The sequence below is a fragment of the Euleptes europaea genome, chromosome 2, assembly GCF_029931775.1.
Source record: "Euleptes europaea isolate rEulEur1 chromosome 2, rEulEur1.hap1, whole genome shotgun sequence".
NCBI lineage: Eukaryota > Metazoa > Chordata > Lepidosauria > Squamata > Sphaerodactylidae > Euleptes > Euleptes europaea.
In genome coordinates, this window is record NC_079313.1 from 74,753,543 (window position 1) to 74,775,974 (window position 22,432).

A 22,432-nucleotide genomic window follows, 5' to 3' on the forward strand; every position below is an offset into this window, starting at 1 on the left:
TGCAGGTCACTATTCCTAAAAGCTCAGTGTTATAAAGTTCATATGTGTTTTGTTGATTTTTAAATGGTTGGGGGGGCACAAATAACTATAATATAAAAATATATAATGATCTGTTATTTCTATCCTAAAGGGGAAAACTTTGCCCTTCTGCTTTGAGGAAACATGGTGTAGTTAAACTGTTAGCTTTCGTCTCTCACAAATAAAAAGGAGTAAACTTGTGATTGTTTTTCTTTCAGAGTTGTTTTGAGGAAAATGGTACCATTCAGTTTTCCTCCATCAAAATATGCACTCTGGAATCCAACACCTATTGGAGAAAGTACTGATGCCCACCTAAGTTGTCATAGGTATGACATGGTAAAATTTAAGACTGCGTTGTTGGTGAAAGTTTTTACTGACATTCCTCCCATGCACTCCGTGTGGATTCTGTGATCACAGGAATACACTTTCTCAGGGTCAAAAACAACTGCTGAGGCGAGAGGAGTGTGGAAAAATCCTCTGTCCCAGTAGACACTTTCTGTGTAGTAAAGTCAAGCAAGTTTATTTTGAGTTATGGTTAGGCTATGAACTAAGAAAGATGTATATGGAGGTGATCAAAGAATTATTTCCTTGTTTTCTTCTTTCTTCAGGAACCCTAAGTTACTTGTGACTGAAAAAACTCTGCGACTTGCCCATCGTCATGCTAAGCAAAGTAGAAGAAAACCTTTCACCTGCTTTCTAGTTGGAACACTTGCAATAGATGAAGGTAAGTGTCTTGTCAGAATGGCCAGCTATTTCGTTTTTCTTTAAATGGGAGAGTCCCAGTCTTGTCTTTTGTAACATTATTACCTTGTTAGTAATACCAAAAGATAGTGAACATATAAAAGTACCTTGTATTGTCAGACCATTGACTGATACAGCCCATAGGTCACCAACCTTTTTTTTTTCTTCAGAGCTACTTCTGAATAATGAAAAATATCATAAGTTACTTCTCCCCCCAGCATGTTACCAAATTTTGTTCTGTCCTTGAAACACAATATGGACCTACAACAGCACAATTAATGAACCTGTTTGGTTAAGGGAAACAGAGAAAATCTTACAAAATAGAAGGCTTTTTAAAAACTCTAGAACAGATCTTTTTGCTTTTTTATTGTTTCCCTTTTTAAAAAAGCAGCTGCATAAGCTCTCTCTTGCAGAGCTCTGTTCCCGTCCAGTATTTTTTTCTTTAACTGGCAGCAGCTTTTCTCAAGGTCTTAGTCAGGAGTCTTTCTTAGCTCTGCCATTTGAGATCCTTTCAGGTAGAGAAAGTAGTTGGTTGGATCTGGAATCTTACACATGTGCTGTAGTACTGAAGTATATTTTCTCCTGATATTCTTTGTGCATGTAGAAGCTCTCATAGAGCATATGCTAATGGTACAATGGAACACACTGTAGAGCTTCCAAAAACCTTGGTGTCCTTAGGGTACAGCATTTCAGCATAAGCACTGAGAACTAGCTTTGTTCTTTATGTAGTCATGTTCTGAAACAGGGAGCTGTTTCTCCAAGGCTTAGAGCAACTAGAGGCCAGCAGCCAAAGGTATAACTGGTGGTTTGAATATGCAAAATTCAGCACAAGCCTCTTTGGCTGCCTCCAACGCTCTAGCTGTATGGTCTGCTAGCTTCCCAGGTTCCTTTGTCAGACCACTCCTGCTTGTCAGAAGCATACGAGGTCTCTTACCTGCTATTACTATTATATTTCTAGAATGATGAGCAGCATGCAGAGATTTAAGTTTCCCCCCTATTTCAGATATTGCTTATTATATCTACTGTATCTTTATACCAGCCTTCATTTACGGAGCTCAAGGTATTATATTTAGTTTCAGGTGGGTAGCAGTTTTAGTCTGTAGTAGAAGAGCAAGATTCGAGTCCAGTAGCACCTTAAAGACCAACAGAATTTCCAAGGTATAAGATTTTGAGAGTCAAGGTTTCCTTGGTCAGACCCCAGTATGTGACAAAGAGAGCTTTGACTCTCAAAAGCTTATTTGTACCCTGGAAATCTTAATAATAATAATAATAACAATTTTATTTGTACCCTGCCCTCAGGGCAGCTTACATCATATAAATACAAAAATATAATATACAAGTTTAAAACCATCTAAAAACACATCTGATAATCTTAAACTGATGGCACCCAGCTACTCCACTTTAGGGAGGATGCTAATTCAAGGTAGCAATGCCCACTATTGATGTTATTCTGTCCGGGGGTGGGGGTGAGAGGATGGAGACAGAAAGACAAAGGGAAAAAGGAAGGGTGGGAAAGGGGAGAGACAGAAGGAAAGGAATATTGGAAAGGACCAAAGAGGGAGAGAAAACGAAGGGAAAGGAGGCCAGCTCTTGATCTATACCGTCACTGCCCTCAACCATAAGCCTGGCAGAACATCTCTGTCTTACAGGCCCTGCAGAATTGAACTAAATCCTGCAGGGCCCGGATCTCATTGGACAAAGAGTTCCACCAGGCTGGGGCCAGGGCCGAAAAAGCCCTGGCTCTGGTTGAGGACAGCCAGGGACCTCCAGAGCATACCACTCTCGGGGGGGGGGGGGGCTATATTGGGAGATGTGGTCCTGCAGATACAAGATCTCAGACCATTTAGGGTTTTGACAGTTAATACCAAAACCTTGAACCTGGTTCGATACTCCAGTGCAGCTGGTGAAGCACAGGCTATATGTGGACTCTAAACGGGTTCCCTGTCAGGACCCACGCCACTGCATTCTGGACCAGTGGGAGTTTCTGGATCAGTCTCAAGGGCAGCCCTTTGTAGAGTGCGTTACAGTAGTCTAGCCTGGAGGTGACCGTTGCATGGATCACTGTGGCTAGATCAGGACAGGTTAGTCTGTAAGGTGCCACTGGACTTGATTCAGGGTATTGTGTGTGATTCTCACTTCTTTCACTTCATGTCACAACAACCTATGCCAAGTAGGTAACTGGCCAAAGGTCACCTACCAAGCTTCTCAGTGCAGTGGTAGTCTGAGTATGCTCCTGCTTCCTAGGTGCTGAGCTATAACGCAGTTACATGTCTGGGCAGTAGCTGTGCTTCTTTCTGCTTGTATTTGCTCATTTTAATCCTTAATACTTTGTTTGCCAAGCATGCAAAAATGAACAGGCCTTTTGCCCAGGGATGGATGGGATCTCTTTGATTCTTTTTCTAAAAATACATCATTGCTTTCTATTATAATTTGGTACAGATTAGATTGACATTAAATCAGGGTATTTCTTAAACCCAAGAAAGTATTTATTTAGGTTTTTTCCCATCTTAAAATTAATAGATTTTCTAAGATGCATAGTAGCTGGTTGCTGTAACAACTCCAGCTTGTTGGTTTTCAATTAAAGAGCCTTTATACAACCTAGGACCAAAATCCTAGTACGAATCGCATGCTCTGTAGAACTCGAAACAAGAGACTTGTGTTTTTGACTTGATACACATGCAGAGATATTAAGAAAATTTATGTACTTTGAAGGACAAGGCTGCTGTCCTGTGTATACTTGGATAGCAGTAATCCTAATGAATAAATTCAGGTTTACAGAAGTTCTTTGAGGGACTTCCTAGCATCAGGATCCAGTGAGATGCGCATGGCAGTGAATACAGTATATGACTTACTGTGTCATTTAGAACATTTCTCCATGGAAGTCTTTCCCTGTGATTCTTTATATATTGGAAAATACAGGTTCTTTATATATTGGAATGAACAGTGGTGTTCATTCTATAGTTCACAATTACCCTCAACCAAAAGAGCCATATCTACTTCCATCCCTGGCATGAGGCCTACACCTCAAGGAGGCTTGCAGCTTCCGTGTTCCTCTAGCAGTGGCTGTTTCAAGGTGAAAACCACTTGCCTGCCACAAGACCCACTGGGCAAGGGCCTAGCTCGAACTTCTGAAACATGGGACCAGAGCCACATTGAGGAACAGTGCTCAGAAGAGCCACAAATGGCTCCTGAGCCACTGAGTGAATATCACTCCTTTGACTCTTTTGAGATAAGCACAGACATAAACACTTGTTTGAGTGCTTTTCTAATTTATTTTGAGTCTTTTATCAAGCGATGGTGCATGTATGTATTAAATATATAATTTTTTAATAGCACCAGTTTTTATCCACCCTGATTTAGTTTCTGGTGCTGTGTTCATACCTTTCCCCTTTTATATCAGTGCAGCATAGGTAGTCAATTCCTTGAGCGCTGTAGAAAAGCCACTGCACATGTAAGTAGCTGCATCTTAGATGTGGTTCAGATTGCTTCTGAGCAGCCATTAAAGTTAGCAACTCCTTTAAGGTCTGACCCTGCCCTACAACCTGAGATTCTATGATTAAACCCAAGAGGCCACATATTGCCCCAGGAGCTTGTTTCATGGAAGCAAGTTCATCATTCGTTGAGCTGTGTACCTCTTTCAAAAATACAGCCATCCAATCCTTCTGGGCATGGCTTGTTTGAATGCAGGACCTTTCAAACTTAAGAAAAAGCATACCCAGACCAGAAGCCTTACACATTTTGAATTATTGTTTTTACTTGATCGTCATTAAATCATAAGTTAATTATCATAGGATGCTTTCCATGTTGACTTGGATGGTCCTTGGTTTTTTCCTGGTACAGATTGCAAAGGTATTTCTATAACAATAGACCGTTTTGATCCGGGTCGTGAAGTAACTGGTGGCTTGGAGAAAATACCCACTGCGCCTCTTCCTGGAGATTTTTTGATTCCATGTACTGTAAATGCTTGGGGATCTTCCTCAAGTGACATTATAGTACATAATTCTGAAGATTTCAGCTTGGCTTTTAAGGTAAGAACTGTTGATATTGAAGATCTGATTTCTTCCACTGCTATTCATAGTCAATCTCAGTGCAATACAGCAATGGTAGCATTAATGTTCAGTACAATTTAGAAAGGAAAATTAGCTATCTGTCCAGGTCATCTCCTTTTCCCTATTCAGATACTGCAGTTCTTTTTCTTGGGCTATTAAGAGCATCTCTGGACTGTCATATGTTCTTTCTTTGATGCTGTTTTCAGTTGAGGCTTCTTCACTTGCCAAGTGCAGAAGCCTGGCCTAGAAAGAGTTCTACCTAAGCCTTGAACAAATACTAGTAATGCTGTGCCTGTGATTTATCTTGATTACGTTTATATTTATTTATAGATACTTCAACAGAATTTGAATGGCCGTGACTCTCTGGATCCTTCCAAATTGCTGTCCTTAAGAGTTTATGTCTCTTCTGCAGAGAATATGGACAATCTAAATTTTGACTTTCACTGGGCAGCTGTTACGTTGGTTAATACTTTAAAATACACTCCTGTGAATTCTGTTCCAATCATTCCTACAGCACTTGCCAGAAACCTAAATAGCCATATGAGCATTGCGCAAGTTCAGGGGACCTGCAAATGTGGGTAAGTTAAGGGATCACTTTTGGAAATTTCAGTTGCTTACACAAACCTCTGCTTATTTGAGCTAGCAGGAGACTATATCAATGTATGTATTCTAAGGACACTGCCAGAATGGAAGAAATCACATTATACTGAGTAGCTTCTTCCATTCTGGCATTGTCTGTCTCTCTCTTTAAGTTAATCATATGAGAATTTAGTCTTTCCTGGTTTTCTGCATAAATCTCTAGTGAATGGCAGTTCTTAACTATTAATGGAATATTATATCAGAACCGATACCTTCATTGGTTTTGACTTGAATAACTATATGCAGCACTGCATGTGTTCTAGGATTGTTTTTAATATGGCAGCCACGTTTAGAACATTTAAGAGTGATATTCTTGCAGGGCACTTTTTAAAAAAATATTTACTAGATAGAAAATGTTTAAAGGTCTCCTACGTGGTAACTTCTCCAGGCAGTATATGCAAACTTTCCTTGCCATATAGACTGACAGCTGTCCTGTGAATAGTTTCCATGATAATGCTACATGGTGGTTATGAAAACTCTCTTTATGATGGTCAAAACTTAGGGTTATCGGAAATGTTTCCATATGGTAGTAACCATAACAAGAAAATCTGCCTTCAGTTCTGTAGTCTCTGATGGGAATAAAGCTGGTGTGCATACAAGCCAGCTAAATCACTTTGGGTTGATGTGTAAATCATGCATTTGATTGTGCATAAGGTATTTGATTTTATATTGTTCTAGCATCTGTTAACTATGATAAACTTGTAAAAGCGGAATATAAATATTTTAAACATTCTTAATTAAGTACCAGAAACCAGCTTTTCTATTGAATATATCTGGGGAAGAGTGCTATCTAAAGCCTTTATGTTGTGTTCTTGAGAGATGTCCAGTGTTAACGTTCATGTATTTCTGTTCACAAGTAAAATGTTTTATGTAATACCTTTTAAGTACTGTATTTTATTTATTTTGTTTGTTATTTGTAATCTGCCTTTCTCACTGGGACTCAAGGAAGATTAAGTTGAATAAATTAGTACAGTCAACAGTGAGATATCCAAAAGACAAGGTAATAGGCATTTGACTTGTGGAGCTCTGGAAAATCAATCAGAGGTGAAGCACAGTATAAGTATTAACATGACTCATTAAACGAAAGCAAAAATTACATAGGAGCCTACTTAAAGCAACAGACAATACTAACTATACATAGTGGTGTAGTCCACAGGCCCCACCCCAGGCCTTTCTGTGAGCCACATCGTTACAGTGCAGCCCTATTACCTGTGCAAAAAGCCCTCCTGAATTATTCAGCTTTGCATAACTTGTGGAAAGCCAGGAGGTTGGGAGCCTTCCTAACCTCCTCAGGCAGACTATTCCACAAGAAAGGGGGGCATCTTCCAGACTAGGATTAATTGGAAGAAGGCATTTTTTGCAGCTATGTTAATTTGTTTCTCAGCAGCGGTCAGCTGAGTCCCTTTAAAAGTGGGGTTCATACTGTTCTTCAAGACCTCTGCCTTCCCAACCAGCATTAGTTCTGTCTTTCCAGGGTATAGTTTCAGTTTACTCACTCTTAGCCATTTAACCATCATTCCAGTAACTCATCCGACAATTATGTGCAGTCCTTTCATGGTTTGTAAATTGCTTCTGTATGTTTCACGATGCTGGTAGGAGAAATTGGAGGCATTTTATTAATTAATGGGTTTGGAATTGTAATACTTCCTTAAGTATTTAACTTGTAACTCTCCCTGAGGAGGGAAGGCAGCATGGTATAGCCTGATCTCAGAAACTAAGCAGGGTCAGCCCTGGTTAATATTTGAATGGGAGACCCCAACTGAATACTAGGGTTGCTATGCAGAGGAAGGCACTGGCAAACCACCTCTGTTAGTCTCTTGCCATGAAAAAACCCCATAAGGGGTCACCATAAGTCAGCTGCGACTTGACAACATTTTACACGCACAACTCTTCCTGAAAGTCTTATCATTTTGGATGGCAGGACAAGATATAAATATTCTTAATTTTTACAGTTTTATGCCTAAATAACTTAAGAATTAACTGTTGTAGGTCAGCAATATGTACATTCTTGCTTACAGATACCTTACAATGGACCAGACCAGGAAACTACTTCTAATTCTGGAATCTGACCCCAAAGCTTACACGATGCCATTGATTGGCATGTAAGTATTTTTCCTTATATTCTTTCTTGGTTTGAGTTGAGCATTACAAGGAATTAAGATGCAATACATGTTCATGTTTCAATAATCTATCAGTTCTGTTTGAGGAAACATCTGCTATGTCATCAATTCCATCAATCTTATTTTCCTCTCTTTAGTTGGTTGAGTGGAATCACACATATCTACAGTCCACAAGTCTGGGCCCACAGCCTGCGATACTTATACAGTTCCTCAATTCAAGAAAGGTAAATGTTTATTTTAAAAAGTTTCTCAGTAATCAACAGTGGTCACTCTAGAGCTTGTGTGTTATTTATAATTAAAATCCTTGTGAATAAATTTTGGTAAATAAATGGTCTTGATCTAATGCTCAGGAAACGTTGAGCTGTGTCAGCAGTGGCTTTGTCATTCACTTTGGTGTTGGGGACAACTCTGAGTGCCCTGGAGTTGTGCAAATGAAGCTATTCTTGCTGTTGAAGGGAATACACTTGATCAGCAATCATTTTGTGTATGCATTAATGAGTACTTAATGAGTACTTAATGAGACCTCAGGTGTGTGTTTCCACCATGCCTTGTCCCTTCGCAGCAGTTATAAGGAGCTATAGTGTATGAGTACACATGCTGATATTGCTGTTCACTGAAGACTGTGCTTGTACAGTTCTGGAGCAGTCACAAATGGGATAGCTTTTATGCAGTCCCCAGTATCTGAGCTGATTGTGAAGAATAGATCTCTGAATTTGATTTTGTCAAGTGTCTACTGGCTGTTTTTAATTCTGTTGTTTTTATAATTATGCTATTTTGCTCTAATTATATTGTTGCCCACCTTGGGGTTCCAGTTATCTGGTGGAAAGGTGGGCTTATTAATGTTTTAAATAGACCAAAAATCATTTTTATTTATCTTGAAATAGGACTATACTGCTTTTGCATGTGTGCTTTAGTCTGACTATTTACTGTGTTTTCCCCCAAAAAATAATTTGTTTAATTGTCATTTTTCTTATTCAGGGTACTTTCAGAATCGGGAAGTTTTCTTATAGTTCTTTATTCTGTGATACATAGAGATCCAGAGTTTTATGAATGCCTTCCTTCTGGACTTACTGAATTTGGTTTCCAGCTACTTACAAGCAAGGAAACATTACATCTATTCAAAGTAAGTGGCTTGATTGTTTTTCCCCTAGCTTATGTTGAATATATGATTGTAATGTGGTAGTCATGTTGATTAAAATGGCATTCTTTTGGAAGAAAATATTAATATAATGGAAACTGGCAGATCTATGATTGTGGCCAATAATTGGGCCCCACATATAAGGGGGCATTACTTTAAACAGCCCCTTACAACATTCAGTCTTTGCAAGGCACAGCCCTCACTCTCTAAGGAAGATGTTAAGGTTTTGTTTGTTTGTTCCAGGTTCAAAGTAAAACAGTCAATATACTAATTAAAATAATCTGATAACTCTAGATCTGATTAAACAAAACATTAAATAAATACAGAGAACACTGGCATACCCTATAGAGACTAATCCTGTATAAGCATACATGTTGTTCCTATTCTACCTAAGTTGACGTTTAGAAAAAGGTTAAATTTCAAAGCTTTTTCCAGTGCTTTGCTTAAAAGGGGGAAAGCAGATTTCATTGAATTCCAGATCTGAGAGATTCAGAGATTATAGGGCCAGTTTATATAGAAGCTATTACACAGGTCAATAAATGACTTTACTAAACCTTCTGATTATTGCAAATTCTTTTTCATTTGTTGAAGTTATTCTGGGTATAAAGTTATTCATAAGTTATTCTTCAAGGCTGAAAACTATAAATTAGAACAGTGAAAAGAAGTTTTCAGATTTACACAAGAACTTAAAAAGCAAAAACTCTCAAGCCTGCTGTGTCAAAACTTAACGAACGGTGATTTAAAGTTAAAATCCGCAGCAGTATTGTTAAATGGTCTTGCATTTAGTCCTGTACTTCAACACCTGCTTTAGGAATTTTGAATTGAAGCTTCTTCCAAAGTTAACAATTTTAATTTAATAACAAATGCTACTTTATGAGAAAGTTAGCTTTTTTGACACCCTAGTCATTAGATCTCAGGGTAAATATAGTTTGTGTGTTGTTTAAATGGCTTGATTTCTTTTTACTATGCCTGCTGCGCTAAACTCTTTCACTAGTTGAATACTTGTTGGTGGTGAGAAGAATAAATCAAGAAGCTTTGAAGAGTAACTTATCCAGTTTATAGGCTAGGATTCAGGCTGCTTCAGGAGTATTTCATAGGATTTGGAACCATTCAGGCAGGGTATACCTTTCTGTCTCATACAGGGCTGTTAGTATGGTAAATTCCTGTTGGCAGGCTTCTGTGGCGCTCCTAATGCCTGAGTACTTCTGCATCTTATTCAGTACTACTGCTGGCAGTTTGTAGCATGTAATATACTCTTAAGCTCTCATGTGCTGAGTAGTTACTTGTTTGATAGCAGTCTTTGCAATAACCTCAAAGCCCCCCTAAGGAGGAGGCATCTCCAGTTTGATGCATAAGCAGCACATACTAGCATTTGAAGGTAGGAGTCAGGGTTAGGTTTACAAGGTAATTATTGACCTTCAATGAATGCATGAATTTCATTTCAGAATGTTGATCCTTCTGATAAGCATCCTATTCAATTTGAGTTGAGTTCTGAAAATAAAAATGCAGAAATGGAATTCTTTAGCAAAATCTCCAAGGATGTTTCCTTTAGGTGGTAAGTATTTTCATATGTTTGAGCATGCAGCGTACCCCCTTTTGTCTACTGTTATGTTGTATCTTCCAGAAAATGTTATATCTTCTGTATTAAGTATATGCTTTTAGCAGGAATTGCTAGTATTTCCTATACTGGATAAAAGGGTGTGTACCTGCTTTGAGCTGTTTCTAGTGGGTGATGTGTGCTATTGTGTTAAATATAGGTCTGAAGTTTTATATATATAACTGCCCCTCCAATGACAGAAGTCATTGCCTGTTGAAGTAAGTATGAGCCTGCTGTGCACCTTCTGCATTCTTTAACATGTCATATTAACGTCCATGCTTTTATCTCTGTTGTCAGATTTCTGCAATCCAAACCTAGGTTTTTTTGTTTATTGGATGTCCCATTCTGTTGATTGTATTTTACCTATACTGTGTAATCTGCCTTGAGTTTCAGTGAGAAAGGTAGATTATAAATAAGGTAAATAAACAAAGAAATGCATATCTGTAGTCAGAAGTAGATTGTGGAGTACAAGCCATATGTCTACCTATGAATGTGGCTGGAAATATCAAAACAGATATGGCAAGTCTAATAAGTCCACAATTTTCCTGTTAAATGCAGCTGTGGAAGTTTATCCTGATTAACTGTAGATTTTACGTGCAATAAAAATTGTATTTTTAGCCCCTCTCAGGGTTCCTCACCAGGCAAACTTTCTGTCTGTGATCATGACTCTGGCGTGGAAGATGATGCATCTCCAAGACCATTTCCCCGTCCTCACCCAACATGTCAACAGGTAACTATTATGCCTCTTATTTCAGTTTTTCCGAGAAAATGCATTTTGTGCTGTCATATTTTTGGCAGGTAGAAATATTAAATGCCCATGTACAGCACTGATACCAGGCTAGTGTTATTTCACAGTGTTACCACTAGGTTGTACCACAGTCATATTAACCCTTTATCATCACAACCATATTTTTTAGCTCAGCTTTTTAAAATAAATATTTTAGAAGGTTGCAAAGTCCACCATGCAGACACAAGCAGAGCAATTAAATCAGCTGAACCAGAACTCAATTATTAATTTTAGTAGAGAGTTATTAAAATGTACAGCTAAACGCTAGCGGAGGGAGCAGAAATAGCAGGTGAACTGTACAGTCATGCCCATTTTCAAGTTTTTTAAAGTTTTTGCTCAGCGAGACTATGCTGAAATTAGTTCTGGTTTTTCTCCCTTTCTCATAAACCTAAGCTAAATATAAAACCACTACTTCTAATTGTAGTTAATAGCTGTGTTGGTTGTGTTTTTATTCAGAAGGGCCCTAGTGCAGTAGGGCAGACTGAGTGCAGTATTTCCTGCAATAGATTTTCCATACCATTGCCCTTATTCTGAGGCAAAGATCTGTACTCCAATCCTAAACTCTTGCAGTGGTGTGTGATTCTGCAGGAGTTTAGTGTAGTGGTTTGGCTGTCAGATTATGGCCTGAAAGATCCAGTACTCCCAGTACTGTGACCTACATCCAAAAGTGGTGGCTAAGATGTGGTGGTGAAAAGTATCGTGTATTGCACTGAGATCCTTGGAGAATGGGTGGGATAAAAATAAATACATCATCAAAACTTGACAAACTGCTTTGATTGTAAGATGTCCTTGTTTCTAGGTTACAGAGATCCAGCCTTCAGTCCCTGAGCTGTCTATTGTGTTTGATGGCAACTTTACAGAATCCATACCAACATCCAAACATGTCTTGACTGTGGATAAAACAAATCTACATATATATCAACCAGCTAAGAAAGTATGTCCTTTAGGTCATCCATCCCACCAAATTCAAAGCTCTGATCGCAGGAAGCAAATCTGTGCCAAAGAGTCTTCTTCAAGGCAGTTATATGGCCAATTGAAGCAGAGAATTCCAGTTCTAAAACCTTGCAGTAGAGTGCAGGTTCCATTACAACAGCAGCCCAGCTGTGGTGCAGCTGGATATCAAGCAAGAAAGAGCTTTGGGTCTTCTTCACCCTCCTCTTCTCCTTCAACACCTTGTAGTGGATCCTCTCCAAATACATCTGCACATCAACTTGGAACACCTTCTGAAAAACTGTGTGCAAAAAATGATGCTGTGCAAAGGAAAGAGGAACTTTCTTTAAGTGGACCTTTGGGACCTAATTCTATACCTTCCCAGCCTCCATGGCACAATTGTGCTTGGTCACCTCCAAATCTAAGGCCAGTAGAGTTTCGGATCCCAGTTCAATGTCCACCTTGCTGCTCTTCCTGTGTCTGCAACTGTCAGTTACATGGCCATATGCAATACAGTCCAGCAAATATATTGCAAGGGGTATGTAACATGGGCCCTAGTCAGACATCTGAAATTCAGACAGGTGTTGCCCAGGAGAGTACACAATTGATGTTCCATCAAAATGTAGAATGTATAAATGGGGGTTGCAGTCCGACATGTGCCACAAGTAGTCCTATAAACCTTGGCCATTATGGAATAATGGGAAATTGCTCTCCCCTTAGTGGGGATGTGTCCTCTCCAGCAACAATACCCCCTCCTGCAGACTGTGCAGTGTATTCAACTTGTATGCACACTCCTTCACCCAGAATAGGACTGGATAATGGAATGATGGGATTATCTCCCGAAGTTTACAGAATCCTTACTGAACAAGATCGGCAGCTCAAGCTCCTGCAAGCTCAGGTTTGTTTGGTTCTTGATCTATGTCTTAGAAATAATTTTAGAGTTTATTGAGTTTGGTTAGATAGAATATAACCTTTTTATTGAATGTATGATACTGTTGAACTAGACCTTGGTGGCTGTATGTACTTTGCTAATGTTCAGTCTCTGTTAAGACAAGAAGTGTGGAAATATGTAGTGATTAATGCTATCTTTCCAAATACATTCACATGGCAAATAGCTATGCTTTCTGAATTGCTAAAGCTGGCATGTTTATTGGTCAATTTAATGAGCCATTAACTTGCTTGGAATGAACATCAGTGCTGTGTGGAAGCACGCTAGATTTTAATTAATTAGACGTACAGCTGTAATAGCAGTATCTGTGTGCTGTTCTATGTTCTGCAGTTTCCTGTATTAAATTCTTTCTTACAGGGGACTTAAAAGAAGCTTTTTTTTGCACATTTCAAGGAAAGAATAGTCATGCATACATAAGGCAAATAGTTGACAGCTAATATTTATTGCACTAATTGCTTCTTCCACTTTTATTATCTCTGCAGTATAATTAACACTGATCTTACATGGTTACAGATTCAGCGGCTTTTAGAAGCACAGACTCTTCAGCCCTGTTCCACTAAGACTACAGCCAACAACAGCACACAGTCTGAGAAGCAACTAGAATTTGTTACCATGGAAACTCGGTCTTCCCCAGGGTTACACATGAAAAAAAGTGTCAGTATTGCAGTGAGCACAGGTAATGGTTTATTGTACACCTTCTGTATTTGACAGAACTTGGCAGTGGAAAAACACCAAACAATGGAGCCAGGCATTTTGGTTTACCTGTTTTTGCAGTGCTATGCTATTTCCTATTTGGGCTGCGGCCCAGCAGAAAGCTCTGCTATCAGTCTTAGCTCCTGTGCCTGGTCTATGTTAGTGGCAATATTCTCTAACCCTTTGATAGTCCTCTGTCTCAACGTAAATTTTCTTGTTGAAAGTTCTGCTGAAGAGGACAGAATTTTAATTATTTGAACGCTGCAATCTGTAGAGAAATTAACATGTTGAGTTGCTGTGTTCATTGAAAAGCAAAAAAAAATATTTTCAAAAAGAAAATGGCTTTCTTCTTAAAGCTGCGGTGTCAATACTTGTCCCACCTGTGTAGCAACTCTTACCTTGGTGATGAGAAGCCTATTACAGGATCACAGCAGCCGAAAACCACATTTCAACATAAAGTGTTTATTCCAGTATCTCCAGTTAAGGGTCAATCCAAGTTGGTGCTGCAAAGTGTGCACAATGCATTGCTCAATCATGCTGTGCAACTGTCCAAGAGAATGCTAGTATTGCCACTTCCATTTGTGTAAAACTATCAATAATAATTGGCTTCAAATTACAGAAGTCTGTACCACTAGTTAGCTACAGTCTTTGAAGATGGTGAGCAGCTTCAAAGGAAGGGTACATGAACACAACTCTGGTGGCTTAGTACCTGGTACAAGTAAAAAAAAAGTTGCCTTCTGTTTGCCTTACTTGTTTAGGTGCTAGCTTGTTCTTGAATGCCCCCTTGGAAGGAAACAAAAAGTCTACAAAGCAGGATGATGGTGAAATTTCTAATGAAGACATTAATATTTCTATGAACATGGAGAAAGATAGGAGTCAAGCAAGTATTGCTTCATCCTTAAAAGCTGTTGACATACCCAGCTTTGTAGACAGTATTCATGTTGTCGAAGAAGGATCTGGTGAATCCACTCGTGACCTCTGGTAAATTTTTAGATTGGAGCATGGTCTTCATTTTTTTAATTTTTGTATCTCTTGGTCCATCATGTGAAAACGGAATTTTGCAGCATGTAAACTGGTATTTGACTTGACTGATCGTTTATAACACCATCTTTATTTCCCTCTCCCACCTTCATACTTTCAACAGTATATTTGTGTTGGGGAAGGTAACTGCCATTGGCAGCCTGGTGTTGTTGGTCCAAAAATACCTATCAGTGCTAATTTGGGGTGGGGTAGGAATGAAAATGTTTAAGGAAATAGAAATATATGCTATACTTTCTCATCTAACCCAAACTTACTTTACTATTTTAACAACATAAAATGCATAATTAATAACTTGTTTGCAAAATTGTATTTGACATATTTTATTTAACTTAAGTATAAATGCTTTAGTTTTAATGCTTTAGTTTTCTAGAAGCAAAATTGTGAAGATGCTCTACAAAAGTGGCAAACTAGTGCACCCCACACAACTTTAACATATTCTTGCCCTCTGAGAGTTAGTTGGGGAAAAGTGGAAAACACAAAACATAAAATATATAACTTGGACAGAACTCTTCTTATTCACAGACCATTCCTGAACCAAAAAGTTTCATTCATTCCAAAGGAGAGAATAATTCACAGGAACTTTTTTAGTTTCCCCCCCCCCACTCCCATAGCACTATGGTAGCTGGTTTAAGTTAAATGATTTGCATAGGACTGAAAATTATCATGAGTTGAGCTCTGCTCCTGGAACTGAGCCCCTTCTCACCAGTAACAGCACTGGGCACCAGGTGGGGTCTGTATGCATTGGATCCAACATGATAGAAGCTAAAACTGTATGAAACATTTATTATCTACAGCGTACAGTATCGTGGTAAAGTAAGTTCTACTATGCTTCTGCCACTAAAGTTATTTCTTCCACATAGGAACAGATTTCTTTGGTTTCCCCATTGGTGCTGCAGCTGCCAATACAACAGCAGCAACAGGGCTTCCACATGGCCAGTTTCCTTGACTGAGGCTTCTGCCAGGGACTCTGCCCCCCCCCCCATCATGCCACCAGGGCCTTTTCAGTTTTTTAAAAACTAAGCATGTTATAACAATCTTTATCAGGTTCTCTAAAATTCCAGCTTTGATTTTTTTAAGTCTCTATTTCTTTTTGTTACAGTGGTATGCCTTTCCCCTCATGCCTCCGCAACAAAAGGGGCCAAAGAGTTAGTTTTAAAAAATAGTAACTAGGAATCCATAGAACCTGATACAGATTGTCAAATGATATTCAAATGCATATTTAAATAAAGCCTCCCTCCAATTGGAGGGTGAGGAAATGAAGAGGAAAAATGACTGTAGGATAGGTGGGACAGGAAAATCTGAACACAGCAGCCATCCAGCTGTGAGCTCTTCTAAAGCAAAGTGGGTTTGGGAAAGATCAGTGAAATGCCAGCTTCTGGGAGGTGCATGAACGTACCACAATACTGTGGGAAAGCAAGGGGGGCATGCTTCCCAACGACACTGAACCCAGGGCAAATAGCTTAGAAACGGCCCAGATCTTAGAGTATACTGAGGGAATACTGTAGTAAAATTTCCCTCACCTTGTAACCACATGTGATAATCAGTTCTGTATGCGGTGGAGTGAAACAGCACGTGAATCAATCAATAACCACTAATTTCTCCTATGTGTAATTTGGTTGCTCATCCTATGGGACTGAAAACTAAAGAATAAGCATACATTATTACATCAGCCTGATGTAACTAGGGATAGTGTTGAGATCTCAGACTATACAGAAAACAGAATTTATGGGCATGTGTTAAATATTGCTGTTTTAAACTAGTGGTCTTACTTGAGTCCCAGTTGCCAAAGTGACTTTAGGAAAGTTTAGCTTACATAATTTTGCTGAGAATGATGAAAAATCACCTCTCCAGCAGCAATTGATAACCTGTATTGACTAACTGGCATAGTACATGATTTAAATCTTATCTCTTTCAACATACACAATTGATTGCCTTGAGCACCAGCATTTTGTAGCCTACATTGTTTTAGGGGTCATTCTATGACCTGTCTGGCATCTCAGCATTTATTACCTAATTCTCTAGCCTTAGCATTGTGTGTGTGTGTGTTTCAGATATACTTTAAGCTTCATTTCTGGGAGGCTGGTCATAGCTTAGTGCAAAATAAATGCACAGTTGTTCTCTTGATTGCATAGTTCCAGACTTCTTCCCTCAAGAAAGCATGTGGGTTTGGGGGGATGATGCTTTCTCCCGTTGTTTAGACAGCAATATATTACTGCTGTTTTCCCCAACTAGTGGAGTCATTGCAATTCGTTGTATGAAATCATGGGTATCTATTACATAGTTCCAGTTGCACTGTTGTTCTGCTGATGCCCTTGCCACTATTGAAATCTTCACACCAGCCCTCAGTCTACACAGAGAGAGAGAGAGAGAATGCTGCTAGGAGCTGGAACTTAAACTTTCAGCAAATACGTGGTTGAGAACAGTGTTCTTTGACTTATAGGCCAGAACACTCAGGTGTGTTGTGGAACCCCGTTTGTTGAGCTTCCAGTCCCTATAGAGCTGACATTTTCAGCTGCTTTTTGGAAGGACCTAGTGTGCATGTGTAGAGAGTAAGGGCACCATCTTTATGCCTATTTTACTACCTATGCTTAGAGGAGCAAAGGAACAGCAAGGAGGTGAAGAGGATTCCTTTTTAGCTCAGGCAGGTTCACAGACTCTTTCTTCTCCTTCCAGTTGTGCATTCTATCATGAGTCTGTACACGCTCATAGCTTAGTGAGTCCCATGCTTCTGCCTGGAGATTCAAGTTGAGTCCCAGGTCTGAAAAGCTGAAGACCTTGATTTACAACTAGCTTCAGCCTTGGCAGCCAGTCTTCAGACATTGCAATCAGTACGTTGCTGATGAAATGATTCCAGCAAGAGACTTGTCTGGGCTTTTCTTGAGAGTAGTCAATAATCTCTCGTTCTAGCATGTCCCCTAATGGAGTAGAAGAGTCATCTAGCAGTGGTAGAGAGAAACAGCCATTCAATTTCTATATAGACTATGTGTTGTGTTGACTTTGAATTGGAGCTTCTTTAAGGTTAAAATGCAAAGCATCCTTCTACTGCATTGATAATTCAAATAACTGTACATATGTACTGGAGAAAGAGGGCTTTTACCAATGTTGAAAACTGTTGATTGAGTATATTAAACGTGCAGCTCTGTTCAAGGCGCTCATCTTTATAGGCAGATAAACTAAGTTGTAGGATACAACTAAGGGTTGTATCCTAAGAACAGCAAGCAGCAGCAGCGCACATTGACTGGAGGTTTGTGGCTCTATGGCTACCAACAACCCAAAGAGAAAAATGTCCTGCCCCTTTAACAGTGATTTGTGTGTGTATTAAGTGCCCATCAAGTTGCTTCCAACTCATGGCAACCCTAGGAATCAGTGTCCTCCAAAACGTCCTGCCGTTAACAGCCTTGCTCAGGTCTTGCAAATTGAGGGTCTTGGCTTCCTTTATAAGATCAAGTTAATTCATGCCACAGTATTCCATATTACTATGTATAAGTCTGAAAGTTAAACAATGAAGAACGCTGACAGGAAGAAAGTAGATTCCTTTGAAATGTGTTGGAGGAGAGTGTTATGGACATCATGGACCTCTAAAAAGACAAATCAGTGGGTTATAGATCAAATCAAGCCTGAACTGCCCCAAGAAGCTCGTACTTTGGTCACATTATGAGAAGAGTCACTGGAAAAGACAGTAGTGCTAGGAAAAGTCAAAGGCAGCAGGAAAAGAGGACGACCCAACGTGATATGGATTGACTCAATCAAGGAGGCCATGGCCCTCAGTTTGCAAGACCTGAACAAGGCTGTTAATGATAGGATGTTTTGGAGGACATTGATTCATAAGGTCAGTATGAGTCTAAAGCAACTTGATGGCTTTCACACACAATGCATACACAGTGCAGAGGCCACTGTCCTGTTTGACTTTAAGAATTCTTCCTGTCAACTGAAATCATTAAAGCTGTATTTTTAACATGCCCATTAAAGCACATTCCTAGAAGATGAACAATTTAACAAAATTGATCCTAGCCTTTAAAAATTAACTCTAAAAATAATACATGTTGAATAACTAAAATTCAATGCCTGACTTAAAAATGTAGCATTCCTCTTTTGCCACAAAGATAATAAAAATGTCATCGATACAGATAAAATATCAGTACTGTGGTTACTCATTCCCTGTTATTTTCTCTGTGCTTCTAGCAGTGCGGCGGTTGCCACAGGAATGACCTCAGCCTCTATACTTAGTGAAAATGTTGGCGTGTGCTTACAAACAAGGCCACTGGAGGGAACTGATGGCCATTCGGTGGCAATTAATGAACAAAATGTTGAGCATGCTATCTCATCCCCACCCAGTGTTCCTCCAGATGATCAGAAGTTTTACCAGGACATATTGGTAAGCTTTCATAGCATCATTTTATTTCACTCTGCTCTTATGGCATTGTTATGGAAACTAGGTTGGTTTTTTGCCAAAGACAATGCCTTGTTTTGCCACCAAACTCTGTGCTATTGTCCAGCTGATTCCTAAGTCTAGGTTTTTGTACAAGTTCCTGAGTTGTTACCTGATTATGTTTATAATTCCATAATAGCTTTTCACATTTTACATGATGCATCCTTTTTAGTAGTGTATTGCCATACCAGTAATCTAGGATTTCATTGATCTCTAAACCTTAAAACGACCATTGTTAAGAAATTCAGATGACCTAGGTATAAGACCTCATTCATTTTGACAAAGCTTGTGCAAAAGGAATTGTGCTAATGAGCACAGCTTCATTTCAAACTTGTTAAAGCATAGGAAATATTTTTACTTTCCTTAAGTCCGATTTTTAGACTAGATAACTCAGTAGCTCATTTTAAGCAGGGGCCCTTGAGTTACTATGGTGCGGGTAGAGGCTTGCGTTACAACACCTACATGAGCGTTGTGTCCTAGGCACTTGATTCTGATTCTTCTGTTACAGTTAGATACCTGCACAAACTTGTGCTTCTAAGAAGGCAAAGACATATGGCGAATGCTTCACTTGATTGTGAAAATTGCTTGCCATTCTTTGGCATTCCGCTGCCTAATTATATTTTGTCATTTGTTGCAAAAATTAGACTGTCTGATCTCGGAGTTTGTAATAAACTTAAGTAAATATCTGATAAGAATCCTTTCAGTCTATCCTAGGTATAAATAAGACTTTCCAAAGTTGTCAACTCTACATGAAGTACTTTCAAAGATTCTTTTCTGGATTTTTTTTCCTTGCAATTTCTTAGGGTCAAGTAAATCACTTCTTGAAGGAATCTTCTGAAGAAATTAGTTCTTGTGTTACAAAGGAAGATCAGATTTGCATTGAAAGTACTGCATCCTCAAGAACAAGCAAGACAGAGAGAAGAAGCTCAGCATCTAACCCAGACCCGGGAGATAATGATAGTGTTCTGAGTTCCACCTTGAAGCAATTAAGGAACCTTGGAGTGAATTTTGACTGTCCTGACAAGATGATGAAAAATGTACACAAAGTAGAGAATGCCAGGTAACTGAAAGAGGATTGATAGAAAATTGCTATGCTGCCATTCCAGATGATGGGCTTGAGGTGGCTTATAAAATAAAAGACATAAAACAACATAATTTAAAATTAATGAATAGAGTGGGCTTTGATAGTTGGACTAAAAGAGTAAAACTTAGAGGCTGCTTGATTTGTGTCCAAAACGCTGAGCTTTGGTTGCTAACTTCATTCGGAGCTGTGTATGGGTCTGGTTCTCCCCCCTTCCCCACTTAAGGATGTCATGGTACTAGAGAAGATTTCTGAAAAGAGCAATTAAAAGGGATTACTGAATTGGAGTGTATTCCTGGTGGAGAAAAGCTGAGATTAAGATGAATTTACAAAACAGTTCAGGACATAGGAGAGGACAGAAGGCATATAAAATTATGGGTCGCATCTTGCAGAATATTTGAGCTAACTAGTACATTTGTGAACCAGCTCTGTACATGTATCCAGCTCAGTAATATATCTTTAGACCCAGGGCAAGCAGTTTGCTTAAACCTTAGATGGGAACAGTTTATTTAAAATACTTGTGTGTCTGCCTTTCTCCTGAGCATCAGGAGGAAAATGCAAGTCAGCACTACTGTCCTGCACGCCATCTCTTCTATGGGATCACAGAACAATGTAACATTTGATCTTGTAACAAACGACCCCTGCAGTCTGTTGCCCTGTCTGTGATTGTGGCAGCACCAAAAAGTACAGCCACAATGACTTTGCTTTTGGCGGTTCTGCTTTTTGAACAGCAGAAAGTGTATCCCTATAGCAGTACATCATACTATACATTTCTTCCTGTGATCGTATACCAGGAAAGACTAGGAGGCAGTGCATGAAGATCAAAGCAGCCAGCAGCAGTTTGTACTGTGTAGTGTGTGCAGATTTTTTTTTGTGTTGGTTACACTTGTGTTGGTATATACAAAAAGCTAAATAACTTTTTGTTCTCTTCTAGTATATTGGCCTGCATTAACCCTGAAGCAGTAATCCCTGGCCTAAACTACATCTCTTTTGCTAATGTTGGTATGAGTAGCTTAACTCCCAATGGAGTAGATCTGAGTATGGAGGCAAACGCTATTGCCCTCAAGTACTTGAATGAAAGTCAACTGTCCCAGCTTTCTCTGAGTCGTTCAAGCCAAAAAGATTCCATGGATTTGTCACTACAGACCCTTCTGCATAATAATACAGACAAGAGTTTAGTTGGCTTTAACATAATATCACCAAGTAACATGTCTTTTGCAACCAAGAAATACATGAAGAGGTATGGACTCCTACAAAGTACTGATGGTAGTTATGATGAAGAGGAGCAGCAGGCTGACTGCCATAGGAGAGGAGAGAGCTTAGAATCTGTTCTACAGCTAAATATCAGTCCTGTCTTGGAGAACTTTTCCCACTGGAAGCATCCATCTGAAAGAGCTAGTGAAAGACAACTTCCTTCTCACCCAGGGCAGTGTGAAGCTGAGTTGCCTAGCAGTCCTTTATCAAATTCAGAGGGCCTTGTGTTAAAAAATGTTACGAATGCAGTCTTTCCGCTCAGAATCCTGCAGCAGTCCAATGAAAGTTCAGTTCCATTTCTGAAAGAGTTAAAGCCAAAAACTAAACTTCTGCATGGCAAAGCAGAGTTTACGCAACATCCTGACAAAGAGAATCTAGATGACCCAGTTGTACCTGAAACTCTGCAAACTCCCATTCTTGATCATTTAAGCCGAGCTGACAACATGAATTCAGTGGGTACGTTTCTTGATGTCCAGCAACTCAGACAGCTACCAAAATTATTCTGATTTTTGTGGTTTTACAAGACAACCAGCCCTTAGTAGAACTTAAAACTTTCTTAGGGTTCAGTAAAATCAAGAGAAGCCAGTGACTAAGTAGCTATTTCTTTAAAAACTGTTTTGGCAATAAAATAAATATGGAAAGAATTCAGTTTCAGCCCAGCCAATCCAGTTACTTAGTACAATGGCTTGGTTGTCACATTAAACATAGCTATTTTGCATCTTTATGTTGCATTTTATGTGTTCTTACATTGTAAGTGGCCAATCAATTTAATGTAAGCATAAAATGTGAAACCAGTCCATGCTTTTTAATTAATGTTTATTTTTGCATTAATTAAAGTGTGAGAGTTGAAATGTCCATGCTTGCTCCATCTGAGGGGTTCAGAGACACTTTAAAAACCTGTCCATTTACCATTTGCATTAGAATAATGCTCATCAGTTTACAATCCCTGCTCCTTATATACATTTT

The 22,432-nt window shown here is 39.1% G+C and overlaps 1 protein-coding gene across 1 annotated transcript; it reads left to right on the top strand.

Annotated features, from left to right (window-relative positions):
* Positions 1-240: 240 nt before the first annotated feature.
* Positions 241-22,051, top strand: STIL (STIL centriolar assembly protein). The gene is made up of 15 exons (XM_056845161.1): positions 241-344; positions 627-742; positions 4,600-4,787; positions 5,139-5,386; positions 7,466-7,549; positions 7,705-7,791; positions 8,546-8,690; positions 10,151-10,260; positions 10,921-11,032; positions 11,889-12,917; positions 13,482-13,644; positions 14,420-14,642; positions 18,888-19,077; positions 19,935-20,191; positions 21,147-22,051. The coding sequence occupies exons 1-15, from the start codon at positions 253-255 to the stop codon at positions 21,970-21,972; spliced, it is 3,870 nt and encodes a 1,289-aa protein (XP_056701139.1). The 5' UTR covers positions 241-252; the 3' UTR covers positions 21,973-22,051.
* The last annotated feature ends 381 nt before the right edge of the window (positions 22,052-22,432 follow it).

What these genes read in the sequence shown, in the direction of transcription:
- STIL (XM_056845161.1), top strand. Translation starts at nt 253, where the DNA reads ATGGTACCATTCAGTTTTCCTCCATCAAAATATGCACTCTGGAATCCA. An exon ending in CAGGGGACCTGCAAATGTGG is followed by an intron (nt 5,387 to 7,465) that starts GTAAGTTAAGGG and finishes TCTTGCTTACAG; the next exon opens with ATACCTTACAATGGACCAGA. An exon ending in CTCACCCAACATGTCAACAG is followed by an intron (nt 11,033 to 11,888) that starts GTAACTATTATG and finishes CCTTGTTTCTAG; the next exon opens with GTTACAGAGATCCAGCCTTC.